The sequence below is a fragment of the Peromyscus californicus genome, unplaced genomic scaffold (assembly GCF_007827085.1).
Source record: "Peromyscus californicus insignis strain IS unplaced genomic scaffold, ASM782708v3 Scaffold_16__1_contigs__length_79575227, whole genome shotgun sequence".
Lineage (NCBI taxonomy): Eukaryota > Metazoa > Chordata > Mammalia > Rodentia > Cricetidae > Peromyscus > Peromyscus californicus.
Window position 1 is genome coordinate 22503496 of NW_026294458.1, and position 11650 is coordinate 22515145.

Here is an 11650-nt window from a genome sequence, read left to right on the forward strand (position 1 = left end):
AGGCGCAAAGCTACACAGAGAAACCCTGTCTCAAAAAAAAAACAAAAACAAAAACAAAAAACAAAAAAGAGGTCATAAATTTGAAGGACAGTGGGGAAAGGGTATGGATATGTGAGGGTTTATAGGGAGGAAAGAGAAAGAAAAAATGTTGCAATTAAATTGCAATCTCAAAAAGAACCCTCTGGGTGACCTTTTAACCTTTGCGCCTGCGCTGAAGCCATGCCCTTGGGTCAATGCCCTCGGTCCCGCTCCTTTTGCGCACGCGCAGCTCGGGCTCGCTTCCGTTCGGAGAGAGGCGGGACTTCCCGTTCTCTTTAGCGTGACTGCGGAAGTGGGTGCAGGCAGCTCGGGTTGGGCGCTGCTCGGGATCTTTGCGCGTGTGCGCTCGTGGCTGCTTTGGGCTGGAAAGATGCCGGGTCTGGCCGCCGCCAGCCCTGCCCCGCCTGAGGCTCAGGAGAAGAAGCCGCTGAAGCCTTGCTGCGCCTGCCCGGAGACCAAGAAGGCGCGCGATGCGTGGTCAGTGCGCAGCCGGGGAGGGACGGCCGGCCGGGCTTCCGCAGGCTCGGCTCCGCTCTGCTCTCGGGCACTCCGGAGTTAAGGGGACCCATAGTTTCGCAGTCACCCTGTTCCCTGAGCGCGCACCTCAGTCTCCGGGGTAACGGGAGAGGGCAAGGGGTCAGGTTGGCCCCGAGGTTCTCGTCCTTCATTCCTTGCTACAATGCCCTTTAGCCTTCTTAGGTCCAGATATATAGAAGTGCGTCAAGATGCTATTTGACTTAACGGAACTTAAAATATGCGGAGGTCTGTCAGCAGCCATTCCTGTACCACTTAGCTATGGTAAATGTAGCAAGACCAAAGTGTAAAATTTTCAGGTAATTTCTAAGAATTTTTCCAAAACGTGAGCGTATAGTAGGACACAGGATACATTTCTGTAGGGATCCCTTTTCCCCTTTTCAAGGGTCGAAGGTTGAAAAACAGCCTGTCTGGGGCTGGAGAGATGGCTCTGTTTTAAGAGAACTGGTTGCCCTTTCACAGCACCTGGCTTCAGTTCCCAACACCCACCCGAGAGCTAACCACCATCTTCAACTCCAGTCCCAGAGTAGTCCGACGACCTCTTATGGCTCTTGTGGGCACTGCATACACATGATGTACAGACAAACGTGTAGGCAAAACAACCATACACATAAAATAAAAACAAATTAGCCGGGCACTGCATACACATGATGTACAGACAAACGTGTAGGCAAAACAACCATACACATAAAATAAAAACAAATTAGCCGGGCGGTGGTGGCGCACGCCTTTAATCCCAGCACTCGGGAGGCAGAGCCAGGCGGATCTCTGTGAGTTCGAGGCCAGCCTGGGCTACCAAGTGAGTCCCAGGAAAGGCGCAAAGCTACACAGAGAAACCCTGTCTCGAAAAAACCAAAAAAAAAAAAAAAAATAAAAAAAATAAAAACAAATTAAAAAAAACAAACCCTGTCTACAATATCGGTGACATTAATGTTTATCTTATCAAGTCACAAAAGGTTTTGTTTGTTCTCACTTTTATGAAGTCTCAGTTCTGGAGCAGATCTCATTAGGAGTCCTTAGTTAATGTGAATATGCATCTCCGTCTATTTCTCCCACCAAAGTAGGAAAGTAATAGTAGAAACAGATATGGGTGGTCATGCCTGGGGAGCACCTGTTATTCATTGTTGGGGAGACCGAAGCAGGAGGATTGCCACCGTTCAAGTGCAGCCTGAGCAACAGAGTGAGACTATGTTTTAAAAAACATACACGAAAGAGAAATTACTCGTTAGTATAGTAAGATAGTAAGTGTACCTTAGTTATTATCACAACTTTGCAAGCCATACTGTAAATGGAGAATTTAAAGATAGGTTTGATACTGAGGTTCCTGCAATGGTAATGCATGCTCCTGGAAACTTTGGGAAATGTGATGTCAAGATTAAGAGCTTAGAAATACAGGCAGACCTTGAATCCTGATCCTCCAATTTGATGACCTTGTGCAAGGTACTTATCATGTCTGCCTCCCGTGTGTGTAATGAGTCCAGTAAATGGAATAGTCCAGCATTTCTGTAAGGTTTCTATTATATGGACCTCACCGTCAGTCCCACCCAGTCTCTCATTTGCTGGTAAGGATTAATAGTAGACCCTATTCCCCAACTCCTTTTGAGACAGGGTCTTGACATGTAGCCCAGGCTGGCCTCCTACTTAGGTTCCTCCTGCCTCAGCTTCCCAAACGTGATTTCAGGCATGTGTCAGTACATTCTAGCTCTTATGGCTACTTTATAGATTTTTATCAATGAAATGTCCGTTAATCTTTCAAAGAAGGATTCATCTTACAGCTCCTGGCTACCAGATCTTTTTTTGTTGTTTTGTTTTGTGTTTTTTGAGACAGGGTTTCTCTGTGTAGCTTTGCGCCTTTCCTGGAACTCACTTGGTAGCCCAGGCTGGCCTCGAACTCACAGAGATCCACCTGGCTCTGCCTCCTGAGTGCTGGGATTAAAGGTGTGTGCCACCACCGCCCGGGTGGATCTTTTTTGACATTTATATTGTTGGGTGTTTAATGATTACAAGTAGGTTTTAGTGTGTTTGAATATAAGGAGAAACAGGAAGTTAATTCCTGTGTGATAATAGGCCCAAAAATGGGCGTGGAACCGTCGTAAGAAGAACAGAGCACAGGAGCCAAGCTGTTTGGTGTAGTGGAGTTTTGTTTGTAACTTCAGCCACCTTCTGTATACTCACAGTCTCGCTCCCCTGCACTATCATATATTCTGGGCTTTCTGTCTATTAGGTAACCAGTGCCTTTTATTTTACAGCATCATTGAGAAAGGAGAAGAACACTGTGGACATCTCATCGAGGCCCACAAGGAGTGCATGAGAGCCCTGGGGTTTAAGATATGACAGGGTGAGTCAACTGTATTGCTTCAAGTTTGTGTATTACTTTACAGAGTTAGCTACAGGGCAGCGTTCTCTCTGGAAGGTAGCTTGCCTGGTTAATCTAATGTGTTTAAATAGCACTTAAAAAGTAGCTTTTCAGTTCCTAGTATGGGGTAGTAAATGATGGCGTTTGAGAGCAGCCAGTAAATCTGAGACAATACGAAGCTTTTGAGAACTGGTTTGATAAGAGCCTTTGGCGTTACATCAGAATCAGAGAGGCTCACAGCTGTGGGAAGTTCAAGTATCCTGTTTTATTCCAGTTGCTGTCTCAAAGTCTCATTAGAGGGGCCTTTCCTCCATGCCCTGTGTGAAGTAGTACCCCTTTCCCTGCCGCTGTTCCAGCTATGTCCAGTAGGCCTTCCTATGATGGCAGAGGTAGATGGTAGCCACATTCTCCAGTGTGGCTATTAAGCACTTGAATTGGGCCTAATGAGGCCGGGGAACTGAATTCTTAATTTAGAAAAAGGTTAATAGTTGTTCTGTGGCTAGCGGCTACTCTTGTCTTTACAGTTACCACCTGTATACCGAGCATCTTCTTACAGTGATCATCCTGCCTCCCTCTAGCTAGGGTGTATATTCTGGGAAGCATCTGGTTTCACTCCCAGCCTATCCCTAGCACCAAGACCACTGCCTGGCACATAGTAGATGCCCATTAGGGTATCATTAATCAAATGAATGAGTGAATGAATGGGGACATTAATGGTGGTTCAGTGTGACAGGATTCCTGAGCTGGGCTCAGCAGGATCCAAACTGGAACCTCAGCCTCCAGGCAAGCATTCTGTTTATGCAGTTCTCATGTCACAACTCACCGCCACCTCTGATTTAGTGACAGCAGAGAGATACCAAGGCCACATTCCAGTTTAATAGTAGCAGAGAGGTGGTTTCTTTCTCTTTCCCTCCCTTTGGAATTTCACCCATGACTCCTCATGGTCTTTGAAGTATAGAAAGGAGATAAATACCCCCTCCCCGATAAGAAGTGTGACTGGAAGAGAAGAGTGTTTGAAGATACAGGCCCCAACGTCTGTCATGGCTTTCTTTGTGTTCTAGCTCTTTCTACTCAGTTGTTTTAAGCTCTGCCTAGAGCTTCATGGGAGAATTGGAGGTACAGTGAAGGGTAGTGGTGGGATTACATTTTTTGTATTCTCCAAACAGAGGCACTCTGGGTTTTACTCATGACTCTTCATGAGCTTTTATTGCCAGCTCGCTCATTTTTAGGATTGTACATTTCCTTAATCTTCAGTCGTAAGACTTAGAAGGAATACTAATGACAAAGATGTGTTGCTGGAATGCATGGGAGCATGTACCTCAGAACCAAGCCTCTGCCCGTAGTAAACTCCAGCACAGCTACCTGCCCTGCTCCGAGGCAAGCCTGATTAAATTGGTGTGTCTCTTAGACTGGTAGACCATATTTTCTGAGAACCTCTCCTGAGGAAAAATGCTTCCCAAACTTAGGTTGTTCCACAGTGTCATGAAAGGCCCCTAGTTCAAACCCTCAATAGATCTTAATCGGAGCTGGCTCATAGCAGATGGGGATAAGTGTTACCCTCTCCATGTTCTACCTCAAAGTTCTCTACATCAGCCACTGGTTCTCACCTAGAACTGTACCTCAGAAACACCTGAGGAACACTTTCCAGAATTCACCTGCTGACTCGTAACTCCTAGATGATTTTCAAGTCCTTTACATCCATCTGCTAACTCTATAGAAACAGAGAATATGCTAAATATGAAGTGTCTCAAGATTTAATAGTAGCAAAAAGAGACTCAGAAACTATAAAGAAAAAATAGATCTTATGGCAGTGAGTGTAGACAGTCTTCAATCTTACACCTTTCTCTTACTAAGAGAGAAGGTAGACAAATCCAGCACCTAATTAGAGATATCAGGAAGTGGGTGGTTCTTACCTTCCTGCGTTTAAGGGTCAGAAGAAACATGGAAAACCCGCTAAAATCCAATTAAAGTAATGATGACGCTATTTGTTTGTTTAATTGAACTTTATTTTATACCTGTATTGTTTACAGAAGTATTTCAAGATAAGCATTACAGGGATCATTTGTAACACTTAAACTTAAAAACAAGACAAAACACCTATTAAGACCCTCTGAAATGCCAAAATGCAAAAGACAGTCCCACTTACCAGGGACTCTCCACCCAGAGAAGAACCAGGAGTTTATTTATACCCTCCTTCACAGTCAGCCCCGCTGATAGGAAGCAGTACCTGAGAAGTAAGGGTGCGGCAGGCTGTTGAAATGGTGCATAGCTCCGTTTCTGCCTCTTTTTCCTCCCCAGACCTTTACTCAAGTGCATTGTTCTTCCTTCAAGCTCTTTAGGAAAAAGGGAATTTAGGTGTCTGTGTGGTGAGGCTTGTTTCCTGTCTAAGTCAAACAGAGGGCACAAGTTTAGGAAGTTCTTGAGTTAGACCTAAGTATTGGCTGCCCAGTAGCCACTTTTCAGTGCTGCTCCCCATCCTCTTGCGTAGGGACTAGGGTGCGGGTGGGTAAGGGGTCATGGCGAGAAGCCTGACTGTGGAGACTAGGCCAGCAGCGCTCTCCTCTGCCACTCTCCCTCTGGATCTTCGCTGTGGACCTAGAGGCTTCTCTTTCCTTGCCCTTGGGTCAAGGAGGACTGCCCACAGGAACTGTGTGTACTGAACTGACCTTCCTTCCAACTTTAACGTGGACCGTTGCCAGAAGCTCTTGGATCAGCAGAGATTTGCAGGTCTCTTCTATTTAATGTTAAAAGTACAGTGCCATGGCCTGTTTTTAAAGGTACCTCTAAGAAAAATAGTGTTTTTACCTCACAAAAGCTTCTAAAGATTAGTTATTGTAATGAACAGTTTCAGGGATCGTGTTAGTTTCTAAACTAGAATTTTGAAAAGCAATCTTTATTTCATGACTGGTTTAGAAGGATTGTGACAGTTATTTAGTATTTCAGGGAAGCATTTATTGCTGATGGTCTTAAGTCCCTAAATCCCTGCATCTGATTTGATGTTTGAACTCTGAGTTTCTAAAATAAAATCTTTTCTGTAGGTGGCCTACTTTGTGAATGAATAATCCCTGAAGAATGAAGAAGATGGAATATTTTGGAAGTTCTTTGATGAACTTTGATAAGTGGATAAAGTATTTATAATTTATTAAAAAACAAAAGGAAAGAAAATGTGGTAAACAGTCTTTGTTGTTTCTTTTTCTGTTCCTCACACACCCACGTAACTTTATGTACAGTTTCCTTTTTCTCTTACAATGTATAGCAGCAACTCTTGTGCTTTGAGTTTCTTTTGAATTATTGGGACATCACGGGATTAGATAGTTATTGTTAGGAGAAAGCAGATTCTTCTTTCAACCAGTAAAATCTCCAAAATTAGGTATATGGAACTAGGAATGAACATCTTTTACCTGTTCAGAGTGATGCCACAGCCACATCATCTCAGTCAAGACTCGCGGTTGACCTATTTTGCCTTTTAGTGCATTGAGTTGAAAATCCCAAATGCCGGCTGGAGATTCAGCTTAGTGGCTGAGAACTTGCCTGGTGTACATACACAAGGCTGTGTGTTCTAACCCCAGACAAGTGAAAACCTCAGAAACAAAAGGTGCTGAGGGATGTCACTAGAGGAGTATTTAATCTCCATGTGTGGTGGGGTGGCGAGGTTGAATCCTTCACAGAGTGAAAGCGCTCGGTCAGGTCCGAACTCTGACTGACCTGACTCATGGGTTAAGTGTGTGGCTTTTTTCCTCGTTTCCCCCTTTTGTTCTGGTCGTGGTCATTGTGCTGGGGATTGGACCTGGGGCCTGAGGCAAGTGAGGCAAGTGTTCTGTTGTTAAGCTTTATCCCTAGCCCAGTGTTTGCTGTTTGTAGTGTGGTTGAGACAGGTGCTCACTAAGTTGCCCAGGCTAGACCTGGACCATACTCTGAGGCCTTGAACTTGGGATCCTCCTGCTTTAACCTCCTGAGTAGTTAGGATTACGGCCCCAACAAGTCGATGACTTTGAAGGATGACAGACAGGGTTTAGCCGCCGGCCATGTGCTATCGGTAAGTCGCAGTGTCTTTGAATCTGCTTTCTCGTCTGAAAAGAAACAGTAGCATACTTAAGGTTTGTGAGCGCTGATGTTATTGTAAATCACCTGGCTACTAGCATGTAGTGTTACTAGAATTCTCTAATTCTTTGATTCTTTAGTCATAGTTTTACTTAACATTCATTTGGATATAGCACTTTTAGTAAATGCTGTATAGTTTACAGAGGACAGTCCCTGAGAGGATTGCTGCTCAGATTGCTCACACACACCCTAGACTACAAAGTGGAAGACAGGTCTACAACCCCGTCAGCCAATGCTAAGCTTTAAATAAACTGTCGCAGACACCCTCTGTATTTACATTTGGGGAGAGGTGGGACAGGGTTTCCTTGTAGCCCAGGTAGCCTTGAACCTGGGCTCTTGCCTCTGCTTCCTGCATCCTGGAGTTAGAGGCATGTGCAGTCATACTCTGCATTATAGAAAAAGATGTATTTTTCTTTTATGTGTCCGAGTGTTTTCCTGTGTGTATGTCTGTACCACCTGTGTACTGGTGCCCTCAGAGGCCTGAAGGTGTCAGAGCCCCTGGGACTGGAGTTACAGATGTGAGCTGTTGTGTGGGTGCTGGGAACCGGACATGGTTGCTTTGTAAGAACATCAAGCACTCTTAACTGCTGAGCCATCTCTCCAGCCCTGGTTATACATATTTTAAAGTGGAAATAAGACTTTTTTTTTAATATTTTCTAAGTGTGCTCCTATTTGCTAATGAGATTGTAATATCTCTTCCCCTTAATGTTTTGCTCTCAGTTAATTAGATGTATGAATTCATTCTGTAGCTTACCGTAACGTAACCAGAACATTGTATGTGTACTTACAATTATGTCTCAGGCCAAGGCAGGTGGTGTCAGATAAATAAATTCTGGCGGGTGTGTGTGTGTGTGTGTGTGTGTGTGTGTGTGTGTGTGTGTGTGTGTGAGAGAGAGAGAGAGAGAGAGAGAGAGAGAGATGCTGTGGTGTTGACTGGTTTTATGGTCATGTAAAGAAGAAATCAGCTGAAACCCACCAGCCTATCACTCAGTGAAGGGTATTTAGAGGTTATGCGTGTTTTCAAGGCTCTCCATGGATACTGCCCAATTCATATTTAGAAAGGCAATATCCATGTGTTCCTTAGTGTCTGAGGGGCCCATTCCCCTCAGCTCAGAGGCAACACATTGATAATTGACCTTTTCCAGTTTGATATTCTTGCCTGATTTGTAAGGAACTAAAACACCCATAAAAAGTACATCTCGCCGGGCGGTGGTGGCGCACGCCTTTAATCCCAGCACTCGGGAGGCAGAGCCAGGCGGATCTCTGTGAGTTCGAGGCCAGTCTGGGCTACCAAGTGAGTCCCAGGAAAGGCGCAAAGCTACACAGAGAAACCCTGTCTCGAAAAACCAAAAAAAAAAAAAGTACATCTCAGATAGACCCTCTGCCCTTCCTTCCCAGTGCACAGCCTTCCCAGAGAAGACCCTCTGCCCAGCCTTCATAGTGCACAGCCTTCCCAGATACAGTATGCAGCATTTCAGTAATAATACTTAGATATTAACACAGCAATGGGAAAGTAAAGAATTTGACCTAGTGGGTGACCACCGAATGCTGACACACCTTTCTCATGCTCAGTAATTCCTAAACTCGGTATAGATCCACTTTGTCTAACAGGTCCCTTTGTCTAACCTTGAGGCTTTCAACTTCGAAGTTAATGAAAACAGGCCATGTCCCTAGGCAGGGCCAAACCTAGAAGTACTCTGCCTTCCCTGGGTCTGGGGTGATGCTTCTGGAGAAACTGTACCCCCACTTTACAGGTGAGGTGAGTACAGGTGTTTAGAGAAATAGCTGATGACCCGGCATGTAAGTCTCGATTGTCATCCGAGCCCAGTGCTTACGGTACCGGGTACCTGATAAAAGTTCACATTTGCAGGTATATAGTTATCCAATACGTACTTAGCAAAGGCTGATGATGTGTTGGGACAGCCCTAAATATTGAGTTACGTGGTCTGACTCACTGTTGGCTCTGTTGGACTGGAGAATGACCTGTGACCTACAGCCTCACTTTCAGTCGTGAACAAGTGGATTTAGTAAGTATATAGGAAGCAAAAGTCAGGACAGACAGCAGAGGACCATCGAAGCGGGCGCCCAGAACACCTGGCAGAAGTGAAGAGGGAAGCCCTGTTGGTCAGCCAGCTGGAGTTCTTGTTTCAGAGTCGGTGGAGCAGTGCCTCTTTGTAAAGGACACGAGACAACAGGAAGGTAACCCTCAAGTCAGCTGCTCACAGTTATCCAGCAGAAACCGACCGGGAAGCTGAGGCAGCTGGAATTCCTGATGAGAGGGCCTTTCCAGCTTCCCATCCCCACTGCAGGCATTTTTACATTACGGGATAAATAGTCTCTGATGGAAATAGTTCACTTTCTAGCGGTTCTCGAGGGCACAGTTTTAAACGCCCTTGACTGCTCGCCCTGCTTCTGAGCCAGGAGTCCAGTCTGACCCAGGGTGAGTTTGTTTTGGAGGACACTGGACATAAACAAACGTGCTTGGGTCTAAAGCAGTGGTTCTCAACCTGTGGGTCACAGCCCCTTTGTGGGTCGACTAACCCTTTCACATGGTTTGCCCTAGACCATCAGAAAACACAGATATTTACATTACAATTCATAACAGTAGCAAGATTACAGTTAGGAAGTAGCAACGACAATAATGTTATAGTTGGAGGTCACCACATGAAGAGCTGTGTTAAAGGGTCACAGCATTAGGAAGGTTGAGAACCATGGTCTAAATAAAAGTGTGTGCATGACGACAGGGGTGGGGTGGGGTGGGGGTGGGGGAGCCACACCACTTCCAGAGCCAGCTTCTCAGTGAGCTCAGACCACACATGACAACATACATTACATATACAGACTATCCTCCAGGTACACCGTTTCAGCTTTGCTGTGCTCAGAATACACAGACTTGTAAGATGTGTACTCTACTCATAAAGAGCTTCTAGTCTGGTGAGTACATAAATAAAAACGGTCAGAAATGAAAACCTGAATGTTTTTTACTATGCTGGGTATTCAAGGTGCTTCCCACAAGAATTCATGTGTAACTCTGCCCCCAGGTTCTTTATTTAGCTATTAAAAACTTCAGGGCTGGGAGATGGTTCAGTGGACAAAGTACCGGCCTCACAAGCGTGAGGACTGGGGTTTCGATCTTCAGCCCCGTATGAAAGCCAGGGCCAGAGGTGTGCATCTGCAACCCCGACAGTGTGTGTGTGTGTGTGTGTGTGTGTGTGTGTGTGTGTGTGTGTGTGTGTGTGGAGAGAGAGAGAGAGAGAGAGAGAGAGAGAGATATCAGCTCTCCAGAGCTCTAGCTTACTGGCCAGCCAGTCTAGACAGTCTGAGCTCCTGGTTCACTGAGAAACCCAGTCTCAAAAAAGAAAAAAAAAATAGGGGGAAATCGATACACCATTGACATCCAGCCTCCACAAGCACGATACCCACATGAGCACATATACACCTATAACACACACACAGACACACACCATGGAGTCTAATTTTGTTGGCCAACTATTCCTGACCATGAGGCCTTCCTCCCTTGGCGTGTGGTTGATATACCCAGTGCCACTCGGTTGAAGAAAACCAATTCTCCCTCTCCTAGTAGATATCAGTTGCCTTTTCCAGACGCAGCAGGGCCAGTGAGTGCCACATGAACTCAGAGAGACTTGTGACAGCATGTACAGGACCTGTGCAAGTTCAAGCCAGACAGAATTCCAGCACAGGAGAAAGGGAAGTAGGTCCAAAGTTCCACCCCTAACCAAGAAGGTACATCCCTTAAATCCCAGCACTCGGGAGGCAGAGGCAAGTGGATCTGTAAGTTCAAGGCTAGCCTGTTCTACATAGTGAATTCCTGGCCAACCAGGGCTACAAGACCCTGTCTTTGAAAAGAAAAAAAAGTAAAACTCATAGTATTTTACCTTTTGCCAAGTCTAGTGAGTTCAATAGCACATATATAAAATTCCCACCAAGGAAAATGAGCATTAAGTGTAAGAGTTCAGAGTTGGGGCAACTCTGCATGCAACTGTATGGTAGCTGCTGGCACCACCCAGAGCCCGGGTTTATTTTCATCTCAGAGTTCTCTCTTCCGGGACAAATGAAATGAATCATGCACATTCTTGTTTAAGACAGGCAGAAGAGGCAGAAGCCTGTCCCCCAGCATGGAATCTCTAAGTCCACCTTTCAGTCTGATGGAGCCATATTGTCATGTGTATTTTTAGAAAACAGTAGCTCTCAGGGACACACCTAAGGTTAAGTGGTTTAAACAGGGCCCGCCTCTTCCGTGTCTTGTCAGATCCCTGGGCAAACTGAAACTAACTGAAACTGTTTCACGGGAGGAAGGGGTCAATGGATATTGAGTAAGAAGCTAGTTTTCCATCTCACCCACCTAACCATGAGGTCATCCTGAACGGTCACATTGAGTGTACAAGATCAGTTCCTCTTAGAGTTGACTCAGATGTCAAAGAGACAACTTGGTGAAGCATGAGACATCGATGTCCAGTTTTGTAGAATCCAATAGTCAGCAACTGTTCAGGAAGCTGTTCCCTGAAGAAGAGCCCGTGAAGGATCTGAGTCAGGACACATTCAGCTCCAAGAAGCTGGACACCCACTACAGGGCCATCAGCAACACAGATGTGGAACTCA

The 11650-nt window shown here is 45.4% G+C and overlaps 1 protein-coding gene across 1 annotated transcript; it reads left to right on the top strand.

Moving 5' to 3' along the window:
* The first annotated feature begins 312 nt into the window (after window positions 1-312).
* On the top strand, window positions 313-6103 carry LOC128112020 (cytochrome c oxidase copper chaperone). The gene is made up of 3 exons (XM_052740676.1): window positions 313-516; window positions 2823-2911; window positions 5968-6103. Exons 1-2 carry the CDS (start codon window positions 410-412, stop codon window positions 2905-2907), a joined length of 192 nt encoding a protein of 63 aa, XP_052596636.1. The 5' UTR covers window positions 313-409; the 3' UTR covers window positions 2908-2911; window positions 5968-6103.
* The last annotated feature ends 5547 nt before the right edge of the window (window positions 6104-11650 follow it).